The sequence below is a fragment of the Saccoglossus kowalevskii genome, chromosome 7 (genome assembly GCF_978046115.1).
Source record: "Saccoglossus kowalevskii chromosome 7, keSacKowa6.1, whole genome shotgun sequence".
Classification (NCBI taxonomy): Eukaryota; Metazoa; Hemichordata; class Enteropneusta; family Harrimaniidae; genus Saccoglossus; species Saccoglossus kowalevskii.
In genome coordinates this window covers 18,690,125-18,712,534 of record NC_140647.1, presented here as the reverse complement: position 1 = coordinate 18,712,534, position 22,410 = coordinate 18,690,125, and the positions used below count along the sequence as shown (strand labels likewise).

At 33.6% G+C, this 22,410-nt stretch overlaps 2 protein-coding genes across 2 annotated transcripts; one reads left to right on the top strand and one right to left on the bottom strand.

Moving 5' to 3' along the window:
• Positions 1-846: 846 nt before the first annotated feature.
• LOC102808998 (lanC-like protein 2) lies at positions 847-17,653 on the bottom strand. Its single transcript, XM_085501223.1, has 9 exons — positions 17,319-17,653; positions 15,093-15,213; positions 11,586-11,793; positions 10,299-10,446; positions 9,673-9,813; positions 8,691-8,873; positions 6,171-6,347; positions 5,165-5,237; positions 847-4,924 (listed from the first exon to the last, which is right to left on the bottom strand). Exons 1-9 carry the CDS (start codon positions 17,424-17,426, stop codon positions 4,848-4,850), a joined length of 1,236 nt encoding a protein of 411 aa, XP_085357349.1. The 5' UTR covers positions 17,427-17,653; the 3' UTR covers positions 847-4,847.
• On the top strand, positions 17,642-22,410 carry LOC146740564 (transmembrane protein 106B-like). The gene is made up of 4 exons (XM_085501834.1): positions 17,642-17,844; positions 19,379-19,442; positions 21,846-22,017; positions 22,324-22,410. Exons 1-4 carry the CDS (start codon positions 17,700-17,702, stop codon positions 22,408-22,410), a joined length of 468 nt encoding a protein of 155 aa, XP_085357960.1. The 5' UTR covers positions 17,642-17,699.

The window sequence follows — 22,410 nt, the reverse complement described above, 5'->3', positions numbered from 1 at the left end:
ACAGTGTTTTAATAAAAAAGATAGTTTCAAGTTAAATAAAATACGTTGTTTACCTGTAGCAATACTTTGTGTAATGTTATATTTAGTGGACTGCCTTTCTCTACCGTAATTTGTTGTAATACTGCCAATATCTCATTTCAAATCACCTCCCATGAAATCATAAACCTTAGAGAACTCTGGGTTCCGTGACATCAATTCGCCCCTTCAGCCCACCAAAAAAATGACAGATCAATTGACAAACCCGGCCCCTCACCGAATTTCTGGATCCGCCAGTGAAAACAACTAGCCACAGGGTAAAATGACGGTAATTGTTGGTGATATAGCAAGTCAGTTAGTTGTTGTGTATAACCAAGATACACAGATTTCGGACTTTGAGTTGTCAGCCATTGACGACGAAAGAAATTAATCGTGAACATTTGTACGAGAACATGATTATTGCACCCTCTAGTGTTGAAATACTCAAATTTGTATTAGCCAATCAAGTACAAGCATGGCAGGTTAAAATCAATATTGCACTCAAATATTGATTTAATTTAATATTCTTTGATATTTTGTTATTGTGATATTTAGAATAAAATAATGTGGACAATGAAACCAAGAGCTGAATCAAAACTATGAGAAAGCGCCCTCTATATACAATTTTCAGAAATATGTGATTCTCAAAAAAAAAATCTTATATTCCGTGTCAACTAATTTATTCAGTTGTTTGTAACACGCAAGTTTGCCAGGGTTTTGTGATTGACTGCATTTTGCAGTAGAGGCGAACTCAGATCTGTTTGAGGGCAAATTATAGGGTACCATTGCATATCTTCATACGAATAATGAGAGTTTACAACCATGACAAGATTCAAGTAATTATATGAAGTAATTTATTCATAAATATTGTTAGTTTGAACTGAATTATTATGAGTAACAACAAATCCCAATAAAATTAAATGTAGTCTTAAAAAAAACACTATATAGACAAAACTAAGTGATTATCAACAACAGGAAAATGAAAACAATGCATTTCAAATGCTATAGTACACAGATAAGCATACTCAAGTACATCACACTGAAACTAAAAGTCTTCAAAATTATCACATCACCCTGTACACCATGGAAAAGATGGTGACTATGTACCATCGCAAAATATTACAGATAAAATTTGTTGCATGATCTGAATTGTAGAATACTGACTCTTCGATGGGTATTATAAGTATTTAACATTCTACATGTACAAGAAAGTTGAAAATAACGCAATACAATTTTTACTATATTCAAAATAACCACCCCCCAGTTACTTCAACTGTTTTTTAAATGATTATCAAAACACATTTATCGGCAGCTATTATGAGACATCATGGGATATCACTTGTTGGTACTGGTAGGGTAGGTTGATATTAGTGATATCATGGGCCAGTATTATCCATGAACCAATGGTGAGTGCATAATACAACCAGTGATTATTTGGGTAACTACGAATAAGTGAATTTAAGTAATAACCTTTTTATCACATGACCAACTCATTATGCTTTTACAGAAATTCACTGACAAATCATATTTTAATTTATGCTAATTAGTCATGGAGTTTATACACGTCAGTGGACACACATCGATAAAGTCAATGGTTCTCAAAATCTGCAGAAATATAAACCTTCTTTCTTCTTATTTGTTCAAATAAATTTTTAGTCATCATTGTTAAGAGTTACTGTCATTACACAATGCAATGCAGCGATAAAACAAGTACCATTGCACAATTTGCTTTTTCCCTTGTACTGTCTGAGCACACACAGGCTGATAAAATTTAGGCAAGAGTTCCTTTTGTACCCCCCATCCCTAACCCTAACACTCACTCCCAGTTACCCAATTCATTTGTATATGCCCCCTCTAGATAACTATAGATGTCCTTAGGAAGAGCATCTACAATTAAATGGGGAGTGCTGGAGGGTAGGGGTAGGGTTAGGGCTAGGGATGGGGGGGGGGTACAAAAAGAACTCTTTTCAAAGATTATTGTGCATATCACCAAGTTTACTCTGAAATTTTAGTTAGTAACGCTTGACACTAAACGTCACTAGTGTGACTGATATGCACCAAAGATATGCGAAAATATTGAAACAAATGTAATCAATGCAAGAATGTTGAAATAAATAATATCGTTATTTATTTATTTTTACTTTAATTAAACAACAACAAAAGTAATGACCAAGGAATTGTGATCGTCATAGTAACAATATATAGGATAATGTGGTGTCTATGGTTACTGTGTTGCATCCATGTTACTAAGGTTATTAACTCCCTACAGTGTTTTGTAATTTGCCCAATTTTTTAAATATGATGCCTACCACATATCAGTGGTATGCATTAGTACTAACTAAGCACATTCTTCAATGTTTCGATTACTAGTATTTTATTTCTCGTTACCTGAGTGATTGATACAATGTGGAAATTTGAAAAAAAAAGAGTGAAAGAAGACTTGAACTTCACAAATTGTTTATCGTTCAGGTTGACTTTGAAATGAGAATGAAGAATATGGTGATAAAATATTAAATTTTTTTTTTATTGAACGCTGATAAAATAAAACCTAATTAGTTAAAGTTATAATCTTCAACATGATTTGTTTGTCACGGCTTAACATGAAAAGTGTAATGAAGCAATAGTAAAGTAGCAGACCACCCTTAAGGTAGAGATGCAGTTTACCTGACAGGTATTTTAATTAGTTAATTAGGAAAACAAGATGACCTCCCTTGTCCACAAAACTATATATTTTCGGAAAGCTTATTGTATGAATTTTAAAGTTTTGTTAGTATTTTATTTTTATGGAAACCGTAGTTTGAAATATGCACAAAAATGTGCTTTTTTTGGTCAAAAGTGATTTAAAAAAAATTAGCTTCTAAACCATGCTTCTGTTTCCTGTCAAAATTGGTTTATGGGTACATCTGTTTACTATGAAGAAAGCGCAGTCTTGAAAACTGTCTACCAGTTGTCAATTTTGAAGGGCAGCAGCTCAAATTTCACTACTTCAAGTTTATGCATAAATTACCTAACACCCAGGCTAGTTGTCTGAATGATTGCTGTAACACTATTCAACTAGAAACAATGCCCTGACGGCATTTTGAAGATAAACACATTGTCAATCATTTGTGAAAATTTCAAAACAAAAGGTCAAAGCGTCTAGAAGCTATTTTTTTAAAGTTCTGTGATGTGCACTAAAAAGAAGCCGAGATAATTGCTAATTTGCATAACAATTCACTCAGTAAGAAGTTTGCTAATGCTCATAATTAAAATGGCTGTAACAGTTCCAAATTTAAATGTATTATCGTTTTGTTAAAAGTTAAATACAGTGCATATTATGGAGATCCCGTCATTTCTTTTTCTTAGCATGTTTTTTTTATTATTTATGTACAGCCTTGCTAAATCTTTCTAAGCATTCAAAAGAGATAATTTTGCACCTGTTATCTATATTTTAAAATCGTTTTTTGAGTATGTTCCACTATTCACAATTCTACAAAATTTCAACAGTCTATAGCCGAGACTTTTTAGATAATAAAAAGCAAAAAAAAAAAATTTCACACGAAAGTGCCCACAAACCTGCATCTCTACCTTAAAACTTATTACTAGATATCCTTGAAAAAACATATAGCTTTCTTTTATACAGTTGATCACTAAATCAGAGAAAAAAGAAATTAAAAAAAATGTGTCAAATATCCATGAAAATGGTTATTTTTTTTTAGCCATTTATCATCGGTTGCTATGATAAAAAGGTCATGTCATATCTCAAAATTGTTTTCGTGTACATTATGGTGAAATCATATGTACTTAAAAATTGGTATTATGATTGTGATGAGTTATTGGAAAATTCTGACATTTTCAGACAGATTTAATCGAAAATAATATTTCATACTGAATAAAGAATCCCAAAAATAAACTCAACAATTACGTAACACTTTTGATAAAAAAGAATAATTTTTTCATTCTGATATAATGGGTTGAATGACTGAACAGTCTTATCAAATAAATATATCGGTATTTCTAAATTGCAAGTATATGATGATGTGTATGATAATGGACTAGAAAATGCTATACACAGTTAATTCATGGTTGATGTTTGCAAAGAATTAAAGCAGTAATGAAACCTGTCTAAAGAACAATGAAGAAGAAGGAATGAGAAAGACTGAAAAAGTTAGCATTGTTCGGTTCATAGAGGTCTTTTCTATAAGCCAGACTACAAAACAGAACTGTAGGGAACTGGTGAACTGCTAAAAAAACAATTTTCACTTAAACATCACCTCCTTAATCTCTAGAATTGCACCAGTGCATCATGGGAAAAGGTAATTTAAATAGCCTTCTCATCAGTTATCACAAATACAAATGCACTAACAATGTTCACAACATTCTACAATATAGTTGTCATAGATACCAATAAGAAATAGATAATATTCACATCAACACATTCTGCACAGAAGAACTACGGCAAATATAGTTATAATGTTATAATGGGAACCCATTTTTGATCAGTAAATGTGACACAAAACCATGCTGAACCAACTATTTTTACCCAGTGTTGATGCTAAAAATATCAAAATGTAGATGATGAAAGGAAACTCGAGGTAGATGATGAAAGGAAACGTCTGCCCTGATATCAATATTCTGCTCTAGGTGGATCATAAAATGCTACATTTTTCACCGTTTTTCAGGTTTTGAGCTGAGCACATGATAAGCGGTAAGGATAAAAACACAGCCATCTTTAATACTGCCCATTTTCAGATCTGATTCTGAGTTATTCCTATGAAGTATTGTGTATACCACATAGTAGCCAATAGGAAGCATTCTGAAGTACCACAGAAATGAGTGAGTGACACGGCATCTCACAGTTCAAACGCAGGAAATCTTGAAGCGCCTGGAGTCAGCATATCAGCTAGAAAATAAATAGTACCTGCCATTCCTGTTAACAGAAGAAGAAAACTATTGTAATCAGCGAATGTCAGTCTTCTTAAATGCAGTATGTTGTTTGATCATTTTATATCAGATTGCTGGATTTTACCAAAATGTTGGCAACTGTCCAGTTTGTAATAAACCATTATATGTTCATTAAGAATCATTATTTTGTTGATTGAGAAATATTATTACGGTAACACCAAGTGTGTGTTTTGTGGAAAACTATAGACATAATTATTCATCTTACCTTCAAATAATGAGTATGGTCTATCTGGTGTCCGACAGCCATGTTTACCATACTGTGTGCACCACTCTGCAAACTGTCATCAACAAAACAATGGTTAAATTCAAAGTACAGTTTATTTTGTTATTAGTTTATATTATAATTATTAAACACTCTCAATGAAATCTACTTTCAGCTTTTACACACACCCATCTCAGTAGCTGCGTCAATGCTGTATACATGACAGAAATGCGTCCTGGTTTGTTGTTGATGATTACAGTCTCAGAAGTACCGGATTCTGCCGTAAATTTGCCCATCTGAAAAATCACCCTGGGCGATTTCGCAGCTGGTGGTCCCTTATTTGGAGTTCAAAATTTCAAAAAACGATCATCAAATATTTTGTGGGGACTTAAATTTTCATTGAAAAATCCACCTATGCTGACTTTCAACGCTGGCAGTTGGACCACCCAAAACTTACCATCATTAACTTAAACTTAAATCTGGTTCAAGTCAATGTAAAAGAACATTGGGACTAGCAGGATAAGGATTAAAGAGCATATATAGATATGGTTGTATTAAAATGAAATCTCCTTTTTAATTTTGTAATGCGAAAATACAGTCTGTCTCCTACTGCAATATAGATTTATCTGGGACGAGTGTGACTACCGTTAAATCTCTATTAGAAGCCACATCCCGAATAGAAGTCGCACCCATTCTTTTTGAATAATTGAGAACCAAAAATTCATCATTTCTCATACGTTTAAGTACTCTAATAGAAGCCACATCCCCTCTATTGCATTGTACCATTTTAACAGAAGCAGCGGTTTCTATTACAGATTTTACAGCACTAGATGGTGCAAGCAAATCTGAAAAACAACTTTTTAGAGTCAAAACACAAATTGTCAACCAATTCATGATTCAGTTTGCCAACTTACTGCTCCAATGCCTCTGAGACTTGCTGTGAAACCTAATGAATATTATTAATTTCTTATCACACATAGTTTCTAGTTAAATTCTGGTTATCACTTACTTTATAAGCTTTGTACAGATATGTGTTATCGCCAGTAACTCTATAGAGAGCCAGGAAAGCATAGGCATTGCCAGCAGTGCCATGACATAGACCATAACCCTTCTTTAATAAACCTCTTTTCCATATTATATCTGTACAACTTTTGGCATGCTCCAAATATTTGTCATCACTGAAAGTCTGGATGTGAAATCAAGACAAAGACACAGTAATTACCCACATGACTATCCTGCATAGTCTCTGGTTTAGTATTTTTTTCATCCTTTACATATCTTACTGTAGAATCATTCTCATAGATGGAGTAAGAAGATAATAGTACATAGAAAATGGAACAAAAAAAACATTGTTTTATCTTGCTTGTAAAGTGGTTTTAACAATGTTTAGAGAAGAGATATTTAGCTCTGTCATGAAGATACAAATGCATTTGCATCCCTTTTAAAGGTATTTTTGCTTTTTTTTTTTCATCTTTTGTGTTAATAAAGGAAATACTGAACCAAAATGACTCTTATATTACCAAATGAGCACACATGGTATGATGTTACTTCCATGACAGTATTTATACTGCACATATTAAGACAATACTAGACTGTTTTTGTAATCACTCAGGAATGTTAAATCTGTGTCAGTAAAGTATTTGAAGGATGAAAGCAAACTTTATAAAATTTAGAGCTTCACAAATAGTCACAACAATGTTTTATTGCTAGAATGATCAATTTCAAAAAATGCATTATTGGTGCAGTTGATGTGTACATAATCACTACCTAATTTAACTACCTAATTTCAGCAAATCTCCAGGAAAAGCAATGTAAAATCACAGACAATGTCTGACAATGATATTTCTGTGAACAAGTCATTGTCAATGACACGTCCCCGTTCCGTTCATATTTGAGTGACATATACATTCAAAGCAGATCATGACCGAAATGCACCTGCATATGTACAACACATTAGACTAAATCTGAACAAAATCTATCCATGCATGACTGAGATCCAGTTCCGGAATTGTGAAAATACGTGATTTTGATGCATTTTCGGCCTTAAAATGGCCATCATTCAGCTATTGTTAAGCGGATCATGAAACAAATGCACATATCTATTTGTGACATGATGTACCATGTGTGTGTGAAGTTTGAACTTGATCAATCCAGACATGTCTCGAATACGGATCCAGAACTGAATTCTTTAACAAAATGGCCGCCATTCAGCCATTTCGAACTTGATCCAAAAAAAAAATGACGTGCATCAAGGTCCTATTATGTTTAATGTATGTATCAAATTTAAACAAAATCCGTCCATGCATAACTGAGATCCGGGTCCGGAATGGTAAAAATGTGCGATTTCAATGCATTTTCGGTCTTAAAGCGGCCCCCATTTGGCTATCGTTAATGAGATCATGAAACAAATGCACATACATATTTGTGACATGATGTACCTTGTGTGTGTGAAGTTTGAACTTTATCAATCCAGACATGCCTCGGATACGGATCCAGAACTGAATTCTTTAAAACAAAATGGCCGCCAGTCGGCCATTTCGAACTTGATCCGAAAAAAAAAATGACGTGCATCAAGGTCCTATTATGTTTAATGTATGTACCAAATTTGAACGAAATCCGTCCATGCATAACTGAGATCCAGGTCCGGAATGGTGAAAATGTGCGATTTCAATGCATTTTCGGCCTTAAAGCGGCCCCCATTTGGCTATCGTTAATGATATCATGAAACAAATGCACATACATATTTGTGACATGATGTACCTTGTGTGTGTGAAGTTTGAACTCGATCAATCCAAGCATGTCTCAGATACGGATCCAGAACTGAATTCTTTAAAACAAAATGGCCGCCAGTCGGCCATTTCAAACCCGATCCCAAAAAAAAAAATGACGTGCATCAAGGTCCTATTATGTTTAATGTATGTACCAAATTTGAACAAAATCCGTCCATGCATAACTGAGATCCGGGTCCGGAATGGTGAAAATGTGCGATTTTGATGCATTTTCAGCCCTAAAATGGCCGCTATTCGGCTATCGTTAATCGGATCATGAAAAAAATGCATGTGCATATGTCCCATATAATGTGTGATGTATGAGTGAAGTTTGAACTTAATCGGTCCATGCATGTTCGAGATACAGGTGATCACGGACGGACGGACGGACGCACACAGGGCAAAACATAAGTCCCCGTTTTCGGACTACATCCGAACGAGGACTAACAACTAATCAATGAGCTATATAAATACAGCCTTTCTTCATACTAGACCTATCAATGTTTTCCACCAGGAAAGAGAGCATTGGCTGAATAGGGAAATTTGACATTTCCTTTGCATATCAAATGACAACATGGCTGGTAACAAATTGACATACTGTGTATCCTAGATGATAAATTCACCCGTATTTAGGCATGTAAATGCTGTCTAAATCCCTACTATGGAACTCCATGTTGTAGTCAATTTCCCCTGTTGCCCAACAATTGATAGGTGCTGAAATTAGTAAACTCAAGGTTGGTCTGGATATGAACGATTCCTACCTTGTAGGCCTGTAACAGCATATAAACAACTCCTGGTGAACCATGGCACCACTGGACCAATCTATCAGTTTTGTTACTCAGTGAGGAAGGATAGTTACCAGATACAAACTTTAATTCATCTACAAAATCAACACTGGGTTTAATTAATCTGTCATAGTACTGCTTTACACCATCAAGACCAACCTACAAATGATACAAAAAATATAAAAATATCATATTCATTATAATATACATATAATACAATGCAATTTTGGAATACCACTAGAAAACACAAGATGACTTGACACGATATAATATGATATGATGCAATGATTTTGCTATAGCAATGTGATGCAATACAATGCGATGTGATGTGATAATTATGCTATAGCAATGCGATACAATGCGATGTGATAATTATGCTATAGCAATGCGATGCAATGTGATGTGATGCAATGCGATACAATGCGATGTGTTACTTATGCTATAGCAATGCGATGCGATGTGTTACTTATGCTATAGCAATGCGATGCGATGTGGTGCAATGCGATACAATGTGATGCGATAATTATGCTATAGCAATGCGATACGATACAATGCGATGTGATAATTATGCTATAGCAATGCGATAACTATGCTATAGCAATGCGATAATTATGCAATAGCAATGCAATGCCAGGTGATGCGATAATTATGCTATTATAGCAAAATACAACAAGAAATTCTCCAAAGCTGCTTACTAGTACTAGGATAAACTTTATATAGTTTAACAATGAATTACTTAATTCATCTCAACTTTAACTACCGGGGTATGCATTTTTAAATATTACCCATATTTGTTTATTTTGGATTAACTACTAAAAGGACTATTACTAAACAAATTTTCATTTCTCTACAGAAAATATATGGAAAAAGTTATGCAAATTTTATTTTGTGAAAGTTGACATAGTGGTAAAAATATTGAATGCAATTATACAAGGCTTTGTGTATGATTTAAAATTACCTTCATGAGTAGATAAAGAATACCACTAATACCATGAGCCGCACCCACATACTTTTTATCATGCCATTCATACATTAAAGGTGACTGACATTTTTGGTCTCTGGAGAGAGACTGACCGGACGCTAGTATACTATTGCAAACCTAGAAGGTAAAAAAGCTTCAATGTTACTTACAAACTACGAATAAAACGATGTTTGAAATTCCAGACAATAATTTGATACATATTATTATATCATTTTTATGGACCTATGGTACACTTATTGGTAAATGGAAATAAGCATACATATATCAAGTTTGTGAGAACTTGGACAAAACAAAGTAGAAAGCTGTGAAAAAAAAAAACTCAACAATCAACAAGCAGGCGATTTCTTTACTGCCAAATGTATCTACATTCTCTTACCAATTAAATGAACATTATTTGGACATTTAAATAATATAATAAACAACTTTTTCAAAATTACTCTGGCCATTAATTATTATAAATAAATTACCATTCAATTCATACTGCCACGAGAGAAACCATCATTCAAAAAAAATTATAATTGCACTGGAGCAATAAAGAAGAGGAAGGATTCAATTTGTCATGGCAACATGGCAATTATTATTAATTTTAAAGACTAAATTACCTTGAGCACAAGGGCATCAGTTATAATAATTTTACCAAGATACTTCTGTGCATACATCAAAGCATACAGATAACCTGATTTTCCATACAACATTTCATCTGGAACAATATATTCTGGACTCAACACGACATAATGCATATCTTTCAACCTAGATAAAGAGAAAAAAGTAAAAAACTATTATCATAGTGTTTTAAGCCATCACAAATGCCAGTTATAACAAGAAAGCGATCAGAGATGATAGATCCCTTGTCATTTTTTCAAAAGGAGTGGTAGAGATCACTGTTTTGATTAGTGGACTGTGGTGTACCAGGTACTGTAACTGGATATAGCTAAGATTAGTGCACATCACAACTGAGAAGTACATGTAGATAGTGGGAGGGGGGAGGGTAGGGGTAGCAATTGATGCATTTTGTCTTCACCAGAACAGTCTGGCCATCTCGCATACAGCTTCTAGACGATGACTGTTGAATTTACATTTGTAATATATGCAAATCAATTCACCAGAAATTAAAAAGAGTGTACAAGTTTCCATCATTCTGTAATAAATACAAATCAGCCTGCAATTCATATCTTCTTTCCAGCAGAACTGTATGACCATCAGAAAACAACAAATTTCAAAATGATGAGCGTTGAATTCTTTTTAGTTACAACTCTGTATGAACAAACAGGTAGTTCTGCAGTATGAAGGTATGTGAATAAGCATGCCTTGTTTCCACCAGAAATGCACAGCTATCACACACACCAAGTCTCAAAATGCTGAGTATTGAATTTCTTTAGTTATGACTCCATATGGACGTACATACGGACGAATAGACTCTGGTGTACCTGTGGGGATAAGAAAAAAAAAAGAAAACGCATGGTAAACCTGAAATGTTAGTACTGTAATACCCGAGTCCTTTGCTTTCTATCACACTGTACAGTGTTAGGGTTATAAGAAAGACATTTGAGATATTGTGTTTGTATCACTTTGAAAACAGTATGACAGTTATGGGTGGGAGAAATGTCCATCTACGTGACACAGACAATGTCTAAAGTAGACTATCATTCATAGCAATGTTACCTATGTTTCCCACTGTCACTGTGCATTTTGATTGTTTTAGTAGTAGTACATGTACAACCTAAAAAGCATCTCAGGGCTTGACACCAATTTTCATTGGGACACTTAAATAGTAACTCAATTAAAATTTTTAGGCAAGGTACATTTCGGACAATGAGTTTCAAAATTAAAGTAATTTTTTTAAGCCCTGCATTATGAGACATTTTGTTTATTATCAGCAAGATACTGACCTCAGTAGTAACTCTTGGCTCTTGTCCTCTTTGCCAGTCATGTGGTAAATGACAGCGCCTACGGCTAATGGGCCGGCATCGCCACACAGGAATGATTGACGTCTACTACGTATGTAATGTAAACTTAGCTTGATGTGACCTTTAGCTCGCTTCAAATATTCCTCCACGTTGAAGATTCTATACAGATGTAAATACAATAAAGCTATACCTAGAGAAACAAATAAATAAACAAATAAATAAATAAGAGATAAAGATAGAAAAGCGCTCAGAAATTAGTTGTGTTCACGTTACACGAAGTATGGGCTAAGATTTAAGCTGATTTAGGCTTATCTAGCATATTTGCATTTCGGCTAGACCCAATTGCGTCCACACACAGGGAGGGCCAGTCGTTAGCACGGGCTAAGGGGTGCCATTAGTCGGTGACCTTTAAAGCCGCTATTTACGAATGAAAAACGGATGACACGCGCAAGGTTCTATTTCTGCTGCTGGCATGTTTCGTTCTATAATTTTGAAGCGACGTGCACAGGAACGCGAGGAGAAGACGGACCCAACTTATTTGGATGCACAGAAACAGTATACAACGCAACGGGCATAACAGAATACAGAGTTTTATTAATGCACGTCGTATACAGCGAACCAAATTTATGTTGTCTACAATTGGAGCTGCTGTACGCTCTACTACAGCGACCCGATCAATGTGGAAGCGAGCGCGGGGTAATGACTAGTGGAATAGAGTCGTTATACGAACATGGGACAATTTTCACACCCAAAGGTCGCCGCAGAGGGCGCTTAGCCCTGGGCTAAGCGTTCGTGCATACTTCGTTAGCCCGTGCTAAGGGTCTAGACCGCGTCTTAAATTCGAATCAGATTTAACCCGTACTTAGCATTTCTTAGCCCGTGCTAAGCGTTCACGCACGTTTTCTTAGCACGGGCTAAGGAATTTGACCTCTTAGCCCGTGCTAAGGAGCTGTGCGTGAACGCTATTATTGTGTGCTTTGTGGAAGGAGTAACACATGGCTTAGGAATTTGCAGAGAACAGTTATTCAAGACACACTCACAGTCTCTCAATACATGGTGGACTATGTTTAAAATAGCACCTGTATCAAGTGGGTGGTTGATGTACATGATTGTATAAAAAGCACATGTCAAAGATGCCAGCTGTGAAGATTTATGTATGACCTTCAAGTCAATGAATGATCCCTTTGCATTTGGAAATAAACCTTTATATTTTAATAATTACTGTACTTGTTCTATTAAAAGAACATCTATGATCTCCAGGATAAAAGTATATGTATGAAAACAGTTGAATTTACTGTGTACTGGATAATTAAAATATAAATTATTATCAGAAAAACACATCTGTCTGTCAAATGGCAATTTAATGCACTACATGGGATTGGCCAGGCCTGGTCAGGTTCCCAGAAAATCACATCTGCCAGTGAATGAATCTTGGTCAGTAGTTTTAGCCTTCCCAATGAATCTATGACACACTTGACCCTATCTGGTGTTCGACCATGGGTAGGATTTTTACTTGAATTTATACCGATCATTAATCTGATGCAACAACCACTGTGCTATCAGTGATCAGTAAAACACACCTTTACATAAACACATGCCCTACTAACAAAACAAATATGCATGCTCCCTAAGATTTATTGGTGATCTGATTTTGATAGCAGCTTCAAGCTTCCAACTTTTACTGAGAAAAAACTTGAATTCAGATTTTATATTTGATATATTAAAGTGGATATGCTTTCAAAGATAGGGGTTGAATATGGCATACCGGGTAAGATTGGGAAAGATCCTTTTTCTCCAATATTATTAGATAATTATCGTCTAATAAAATCTAATGAAATGTTGGCAGATAAGTCTAACTTACACATTATTAGACGATAATATCGAAGAAAAACGAACTGTCCCAATAGTTTCCCAGACAGATCGGTCATTTTAAGATAATACGGATAACGTTAAAAAGTGCAATGCCACAGTAGTGGATGTTTTATATAACTCAAGACTTGTGAGTACAAAACCATAAGCTGAGCATAACTATTGCACCTTGTCCATTGACAATGTAGACTAAATAACAAAATGAATGGAATGAATGGATACAAACGAAGCATGATCTTTTCTTTGTATGGCAAAAGTGAGTATAAAAGGATTGAAACATTACATCTTAAACATTTTGCAAAATACTGACCAAAATGGACAAGAATAATGAAGTCATCCTAAATATATAAACAGGTTTAATTACAAATGTAGTCGTGGCCATGTCAGTCAAGACGAAAGTAAAAGTACCCTGAAATTATACTCTTACAATCACTAGTAAATAAACCTCTCTTTGTTGTCTGTTTATAAGCAAGCTTTCTGTATTTACTTATTCTCTGACTTAATACATGCTTAAAATTGGCCAATTAATATGAAAATGCAAGTGAATTGGTTAGCACCATGAATTGAATAGCCCCACTTTCAATAATTCTGCCAAGGTGCTTCTCTGGCAGCCATTATGAATTAAAAATTGGTCAAAAAGCACACAATTATTAAAGATTCCTATTTCAAAGGCATTTTTGATATCACAAGTTTTTTCTTAGGACTCTCAAATAGCCAGCAACAGGAAATAGTTAGCAAATTTCCAGGAGATTCCTGTGTCAATATGTTTGTTATTTAAAACATTTCACTTTCATTTCTTTTCAAAGACCGATCACTCATATGGCAATAGTATGAATGTTTGATTGGCAATAGTCCAAAAAAACAAAACAATTACATTTGCACACAGTCCCTCTATCATAGAGGGACTGTGATTTGCAGGTGGAAAAGAAAGAAAAAAATTATTAAAGGTGAATATACTAGAGGCAATGAGAATTGACAGACTTTGAAAACTTGCTTGGCTTTAAAAAGGATTAAAATGATCCATATGGCGGCTCACATAAAGTGACAAGTCTTCATATAAACACACTGAAAAGCTGGACTAAAATAAATACATTATACTTTGAATCTGAATAACCAGCCATTGATTTCACATACACTATGTATTTACCTTACTACAAATATTTGTTACTATTATTGCCATAAAAAAAAAACATTCCCTTCAGTTCTATAAATTATATTCACACCAAAACAAGAGGTTTCTATTGGCCGATGGAATAACATTAGAATATTTTTAAATGATGTCATTGCGAACTGTTCACATTGATTGACAGGTTGGAATCTACTATTAATATTTATAAAGGGAATGTGTTTGTTGTATTAATAGTATTATGCATATCATGTGCAATAACTTTTAGTAGTGTTAAAAAAATGATTTTATTACATATGCTAACATAAACACTTCTGAAAACAACAAAACACACACATATTTTTTCCTTCACTTAATATTTTCTGATGTTATTCAATCTCTGTGGCAAAGACATAACATTCAAATACACACACTTGGATTATAAAAATCTTAAAATGGAAGGATTGAAAAAATATATTCAAATTTACTAGAATATGACTGACTAGATTTTTTACCTGCTGTACCGGTGTAAATAGAATAATCTCGTTCATCACTATCATTTTTTATGCCTTCTTCCATTCGCACTAGCATAGTGGGAATGCATGTTTCTATTTTTGTACTTAGTTTCGTGTAGAGCTGAAAAAACAAAACAATTTAGATATTACCGGTATGCATAACATAATTGTGGGAAACACAACAATAAAATTCAAAATCAGTTCTGAAATTAGTTCAATCAAATCTGTATTCTAGTTTAAAGTTTCTATGGTAACTGCAGAATTGTACATTATGCCAGTAAGACGTACTAAGCATTCATGTTTGTTTTATTTATATTTTTTTTTCACCAACAAAATTTAAAAAATGCATATTACATCAAATATATCACAAATTTTTGTTATCATGTGAAATATCACAATTTGTGTTTGTTTGATTATACTTTTTATATTGACTCAACATTTTGTGAAGCTTATTTTACAACCAAATTAAGGCCTTTCACTCTTCCCTGATGCCTAAATGTAGCGAATATGTATCATGTGAATACATATAATAACATATCATTTTTAAGTGAATAACAATAGCTCATGTTATTATTGAGATGTGATTTCACTTGGGGTGCCAAAACTAGTTTCTGAATTATGAATATCAATTGTATGTATTTTGCCCATTTCCCACCCAATAATGGCCACCAAAGTAGAGTTTATGCAAATCACATAAGTCAATAATTCCATGAAAACAAGTTAAGTACACCCAATTTTTATTTGTGCTTTGTAACTTATTTGCTGGAACATTCCACACAGTGAAGCATTAAGCATTTCTAGTGCCTCTTAAATTTCCATATTTTGTACTAGTTAGTCACATCCATTCCTAACTGAATCATGTTGAGTGAATAAGAACAGACTGCTTACTATAATGGCTCCAAGAGTAAATAAATTAATATATACAAGTTCATGTATGTGCCTGTGTCAAAAATATAGTTGTTTGTTGTAACCATAGACCCTCTAAGTCTTTTAGAGGGTCTATGTTGTAACTAATATATTTGTTATAAATGTGAACCATAACAAATTTAGAAGGAGAAGGAGAAGGAGAAAGAGCACATTCAAATGTGGTAATGAGAAAGATTTATTTTGTGTGATTTAGTTACTGCATGCCTTTATGCAAGACAATTGAGTCATGGTTTTCTTTTACCTGAAACAAAAACAAAGTTCCTATAAATCATCTAAGTCTGTAATAAGGAGATGTCACAATTCTAAGATTTAAGAATTCAATGACAGGGCATAAACTTTGAAGTTGAGAGGGCACCAATTTCCCAAACAAAAATTGATAAAATTGTCATAGACACAAAGACAAACTCCTTGGGTATCAAGGCAATTGCATTAGATACCTCTGTGAAGTTGAAGCACTAGAATGACCCTGTACTACTACGTCAAACCATGGAGCTAAATTAGCTCCATGGTCAAACTGTCTTGCAATAAAGAGTATGGTTCCCTCAACCTCAAAGAAGGAAATATCAGATTTAATATTAAAAGGGTCATTTTTGTCCCCTACTGGTTGATTTAGGCAGTCAACTTTAGAACCTATAAGACACAGGGAAAAAAGATTCTGATTAATTTTTATTCGAAAATTGTCATTATTCTTGAATTAATGTGCTTTTATTTTTACTAAAGACTTCTAAAATTTCTAAAATTGTGACGAACAATCTGTGGCCTGCACATTTTTAACAGATGTGCACAATAATCAGAAAAGTTTAAAGGGCAGTGGTGGTCAAACAGTGCATGATAATTTTTTGTTTAAACATAAAGATAAACAGATATTTTCCTAGCTCCACTGCTGTGTAAACAATGTATTTTACATGCTTTGCATGCCTCATTTATTTCTTATATTCAAATAGACTTTTTATATTTTATTTTTATTATTTTTACCAATCATCAATTGTATTAACTTTAAAAACACACAAAAAAAAAACAAAAAAACAAAAAAAAAAACAAAAAAAAAAACATTCAAGTTAAAGTTGTAATGAATCCCCCCCCCCAACAAAGATCCATTGTGGATGACGTTGACCGATAACGTTGTATATTTCCGATGGTAACGTCTTTTAATAAGAGCCTGTTCTACCGAAAAATGAAGGTTTATACAATAAAAGAAAACGTCTCCCAAATCTCGGAGTATAAATAACGAGTGTACTCGGAAAAATACGTGTTTCTCAGTACCGGGAGCATCGTCTGAATTGCGTGTAAACAACAAACCTTTCCTTCGCTGGTGAGTAAGTCCATTTCTGGTTGATACTCCGGAAACTGGTTCGGATACTCCCTTGTGTCATCCATTTCGCTTTCAGAATATCTTCTTTTACTCATGCTACAAAACTTCTCAGTCTAAAAGATATCCGCTCAGTGCTGATCTAACAATAAACAACAAGATGCAACGACTACAAGTTTTTACACGACTGCCATTTTTGGAGACGTCAGCGTATCATGTCAGAGGTTATGTTTGATTATAAAACCTCGCGTGATTGGATAAAAAATGGGTGTTGTCAAGTTAATTGGCCAATAGGCAATAGAGTAATAAAGCCGAACCAATTCACCACGTGATCATTTTCAGAGCTGAAGGTGCAATCAGCTGACAAAAGTATGAGTATACAAAACACGAATTTTAAGACGCGTCCCGGAACACGAGAAAGTGAGACATCGGATGGTTCATCTGATTTCAAGTACGAAGAATTACACGATGGTTTATCTTGTCCTACGTGCAGGGGTACAGGGAGAATTCCGAGAGGTGAGCGTCCACGCGTAGTCAGTTGGCGACGCGTTCACTTATGCCTGCATTATGTGATCGGGACACCGACTGTGCATCTTCTATCGTTCAGTCTAATCATGGATGTACTAAGAATTTTTAGTACATCCATGGTCTAATCATAGACCCTCCAGTACTGGAGTGTCCATGGTCTAATCATGTTCACTGCACGCATAACCAAGGTTCAGCGAGCATGATATGAACACTGCTAAATCCAGGAAATCTTATTTAATCCGTGGATTGTGTTTAGATAAGATAAACTTTAGCACACCGGTACAGCTGAATAGAAAAGATAAATTTCTATTTGAGCGTAAACTTGTAAATAAATAAAGTAACAAAACAGAGAGAAAATGAAGTCGTTAAAAAGACTCAAGTTTACTGGTTATTTTTACATCTAATAAAAAGTTAATGTTTGTTTACAATTTGCATTCATGATGCCAGTAAATTCTCAATTGTCTGAGTAGATTGAGTAAAGCTTTTTTTTATTTTTCTATGTATAATGTACATTTTATGAAAAAAACATTATATACTAAATAACACATGGGATTTAAGGCCTTTACAGTCATTACAGAAAAAAAACACTAATGCAAAAAAAGAACAGATAATAATTAAGGATTTAAATCACTTTTCGATTAAAATTTTCTGCACTGTAGTGGATTTAATGATTAGTTCTAATGTGAGTTGAATCGATCATTATACTGTGTTAAGATCCATCCTGTACACTGACTAAAACTAACGCAAGATCAAATCAAATCCAACACAAAAGCTGATAACCACACAAATGACAGCTGAGATGTTTTATTTTATTTGGGACTTGAGAAAAGTCCATGAAAAAATTAATAAGCATGCAACCCAAAATGCTATAAATTATAAAATATGATATCTTAAATGTAATATTGTATCAAGGTACAAATTTATTTTGGCTAAATGTGTCGTGTAGTGTAAAACTAATGTTATAATTGTGGGTAATATAAAATTACTGAAAAGTGTTAAATAATTTGTGAGAGAAAACTTTTCGCAACTGGGACTTTCGTTTTTTTCCCCAAACATCATTAAATAATCAGAATGTGAAGATTACCAGCAGTAGAAGTTAATGGTTTACAGCATATATTTGCACAGTATACTCTTGGCAAAACAAACCTGTTCTTCTTTATTTTTATTATTTCAATGGCAGTTAACGAGCATCGTTTTCAATGACTTAAGTTAAAAACATTTCAATGTTATGCAATCAGTCAATAGAATCCTCTCATTTCAGTTTTAACGGATTTGTTGTGCTAAGAGTATAGTCAACCTTATTCCAGAACTGCTTATACAATTAACCTTACTCAATAAACATCGTTCAGAGTAAAAACAAACTTTATCGTAACAAAACAAAATCATTTATGAATTATATAGCTTTTAGGAGATCTCTGTAAATTGGTCGCTATTATGTAAACATTTTTGAGTGATTCCTCTCTTATTATACACATGCAGTTTTTGTTGACAGAGGCACTTTACTTGTGTTGTTCATTCACAGGCCAGGAAGATTCTTTAGTTGCCTTAATACCTTACAGTGATAAAAGATTACGACCACGGCGAACGTAAGTACCGTATTTGTGATAACACACTTGATTTGATTGGTTTGATGGTTTGATATACTGATTACTGAAATACATGTGATGATATAGATAGTACAGTTGACATTCTAATCATAATTGAAATATATAAAAGTAAAATAAATTAAATAAAAAAGCAAAATTTGATACATGATATATTGTACAAGGTATAAATATGTGAATATTTTAAATCTACATATGGAAGCATGTGAAGAGGCATGTTTATTTTGGGGTGGGGAGGGGTGCTTCCATCATCAAGGGGTCACATCATGCATTGAGTGTTACTAGTATCAGGCATGTACCAATGCTTAGAGGTGTTGTTAGCCATAATATTTAATGTACGTGTTGTGTTACTGGATTTTATTAGGCTCCCTAATAACAATGTATTGAGTGTATTTATAGGTCAAGAATGGTCATTTCTTGAGGTTGCATGTACTGTAGAATACTTTATTTTCGCTTGGAATTTATTTTCACTATTTTCGCTGAAGGGATGATTCCGTAAAAATAAAATCCAGCGAATATACTTTTTTTTTCTATATTTCACATTAAACTCATCAAAAATCAGTTAAAATAAATTCCATACAAAACGCCCAAAAAGCCTTTTCAGCGAAAATTAATTCCAGTGAATATAAAGTATTCCACAGTATACTGATTTTGTCTCACCTTGTTTGTTGACCTTTGGAATGCTGAAGTAAACTTCCAATTTTTACCACCTTTCACAAAATACTGAGACATTTTTCAAAAAAAATTCAAGATTTGCAGGCAGTAAGAAATTAATGAGCAAAAAAAATTTGAAAAAAAAATTCATGAAGGTGTACAAAATGTTGTATAAAAATGTTAATGAGAAAATCGTGGTATTCAAAGCATTGGTCATATAATTTTTTCATTTGCTGTGCTCTTGTATGAAAGGTATGTTTTCATATAGTAAGATGGAAAACTACCTTGTTATTGTATTCAGATTCCATTATATCTTGTGACAAGTTTTTATCGACCACATGTCACCAACTGTTACTCAAGAATGCCGGGACAGATGATTTAGTAGTTAGTCATTTTGTTTCATGATTTTAAAAATGGCTGGCTGCTGGCCATTTTCTTTGATTTATATATGGTCTGCAAGTTCTCAGATATCTTTACAGATTTTGTTTAAATTTGATAAAAAGGCAAGTTTGTTTTCTCTATTATTTTACAATTTCAATGAAATTTAACCGACTTGCTGCCATTTTTGCGCCAATTCATTCAAACTAAATATGAACATCACATCTTGATGGGTTACTGAAGCACACAAGTTTATTCTTGTGATATAATTCATTGATAAATCTGTTAACTGTTCGTTTATTTTTGCCTGTTCATAACCATTTCTCAGATATGCTTTGACCGATTTTGTTGATGAAAGTATGTACAAAGACAAAACATGCATTGATTTTATTTTGCATTTTTATGACCATTACATGTAAAACTGGTGACCATTGTTGTTCTGCATGTTATTCAAACATTTCTGGGCCGAATTCATTTAAAATTGGTTTGAACAACATACATGATGTTTTGTTATTTGATTCTAAATGTCAGATTGATTTATGTGTGAGTTATACAATCTTGTATGACGAGAGAAGGATGTCACTTTTACCATGGAGATTTTTACCTCCGTGCTTTTACTAAACAAAACCTGGATAGGGAAGAACACTATTCTTTTAACATACTGAGAACTCTCTCAACATTTAATAATAATAATCCATCTACATCTCTCATCGTTTATAATTGACATTAAAAAACTGGACAGGGACTATATCACTGACAATGATTTGATATATAAAAAAGAAATTAATCAATTCTTGGTGAAAAGAACTAATATTCTGATGAAAAAATAAGTATCAGCACCAGACCTGTTTCTTTGTTGAAACAGTTGGTTTCAAAGGTAAATATATGTCTTCTGTGATATATATTTGTATAACCATTGAAGATGAGCTTCAATTTTTGTTCCATTGTTCTTTTAACAATTATATTTAAGTTGTTTTTTATAACACAGTCATCAAATTGTATCCTGGTTTTCATAATTTAAACTATACTCAAAAATTAAACCATATGATTCATAATTTTTTGGCTACATCTAAATTTGTTGTTTGTACATATATAGTAGACACAGCAAACTGCATGTACCGTATTTCTATTGATGCATCTTGATTTTTCCTGATGGGTTATTGTTCAAGACGCAACAAAATCAAGATAAATGTTAATGTATGTAACAGCAACAGTACATGCAAAGTGAAAATTCAATCAGTGAAAGGAAATTGAAAAATAAATCCTTATTGTAGAGAGTAAAAAAAGTAGAGAAGTCTATGGATATTTAAAACATGACCCCTTAACTTAGGATAATTTCTCTTTTTTTATTAGGACTTTGTACGTCTGCATAGCCATATTTGTGAGTCTGCTAGCAGCCGGATTGCTCATATTTTTTCTTTTCCCTCGTGAAATCACCATAACAGCTGGTCATGTGGAAACTGCAGATGTCAAATTTAGTTTCAATGCATCAACAGGGGATGTCCATCTCTGGATGAGGATTCAGGTGTGTTTACTTTTAAATTATTATTTGCAAATTTACTCAAACTTAAAAAATGTCATGTGATTATACTGAAATAATGATAAGATTGAACATAGAACATATGGCAGTAGACTGTCACTTCATATATACTTGTCCATTCACCACTGAATTATGTTTTTATGACACTGGAAAATTGAAAAAAAACATAACAATAATTGTGTTCAGGCTATACTCTGTATATCAGCTTAGATCAAGTTTCGTCCACACATTAGAGGTACATGTGCCGCAAACTTATTGAGAATATACAAATTGCTGATTTTGATTTCTTAGTGCAGTAAACAGAGAGATGTACATTTTAGCTTCATTGTTATATCATGCATTAACAATGCAAAGGCACTGAGAAAGCTGAAGTTATAA

Excerpts from the sequence above, each read along its gene's own strand:
- LOC102808998 (XM_085501223.1), bottom strand. The coding sequence starts at position 17,426 with ATGAGTAAAAGAAGATATTCTGAAAGCGAAATGGATGACACAAGGGAG. Across the intron at positions 15,214-17,318 it reads TACTCACCAGCGAAGGAAAG|CTCTACACGAAACTAAGTAC; the intron begins GTTTGTTGTTTA and ends TTGTTTTTTCAG. Across the intron at positions 5,238-6,170 it reads ATCTGTACAAAGCTTATAAA|TTTGCAGAGTGGTGCACACA; the intron begins GTAAGTGATAAC and ends TGTTGATGACAG.
- LOC146740564 (XM_085501834.1), top strand. The coding sequence starts at position 17,700 with ATGAGTATACAAAACACGAATTTTAAGACGCGTCCCGGAACACGAGAA. Across the intron at positions 17,845-19,378 it reads TACAGGGAGAATTCCGAGAG|GCCAGGAAGATTCTTTAGTT; the intron begins GTGAGCGTCCAC and ends GTTCATTCACAG. Across the intron at positions 22,018-22,323 it reads ATCTCTGGATGAGGATTCAG|TGCAGTAAACAGAGAGATGT; the intron begins GTGTGTTTACTT and ends TTGATTTCTTAG.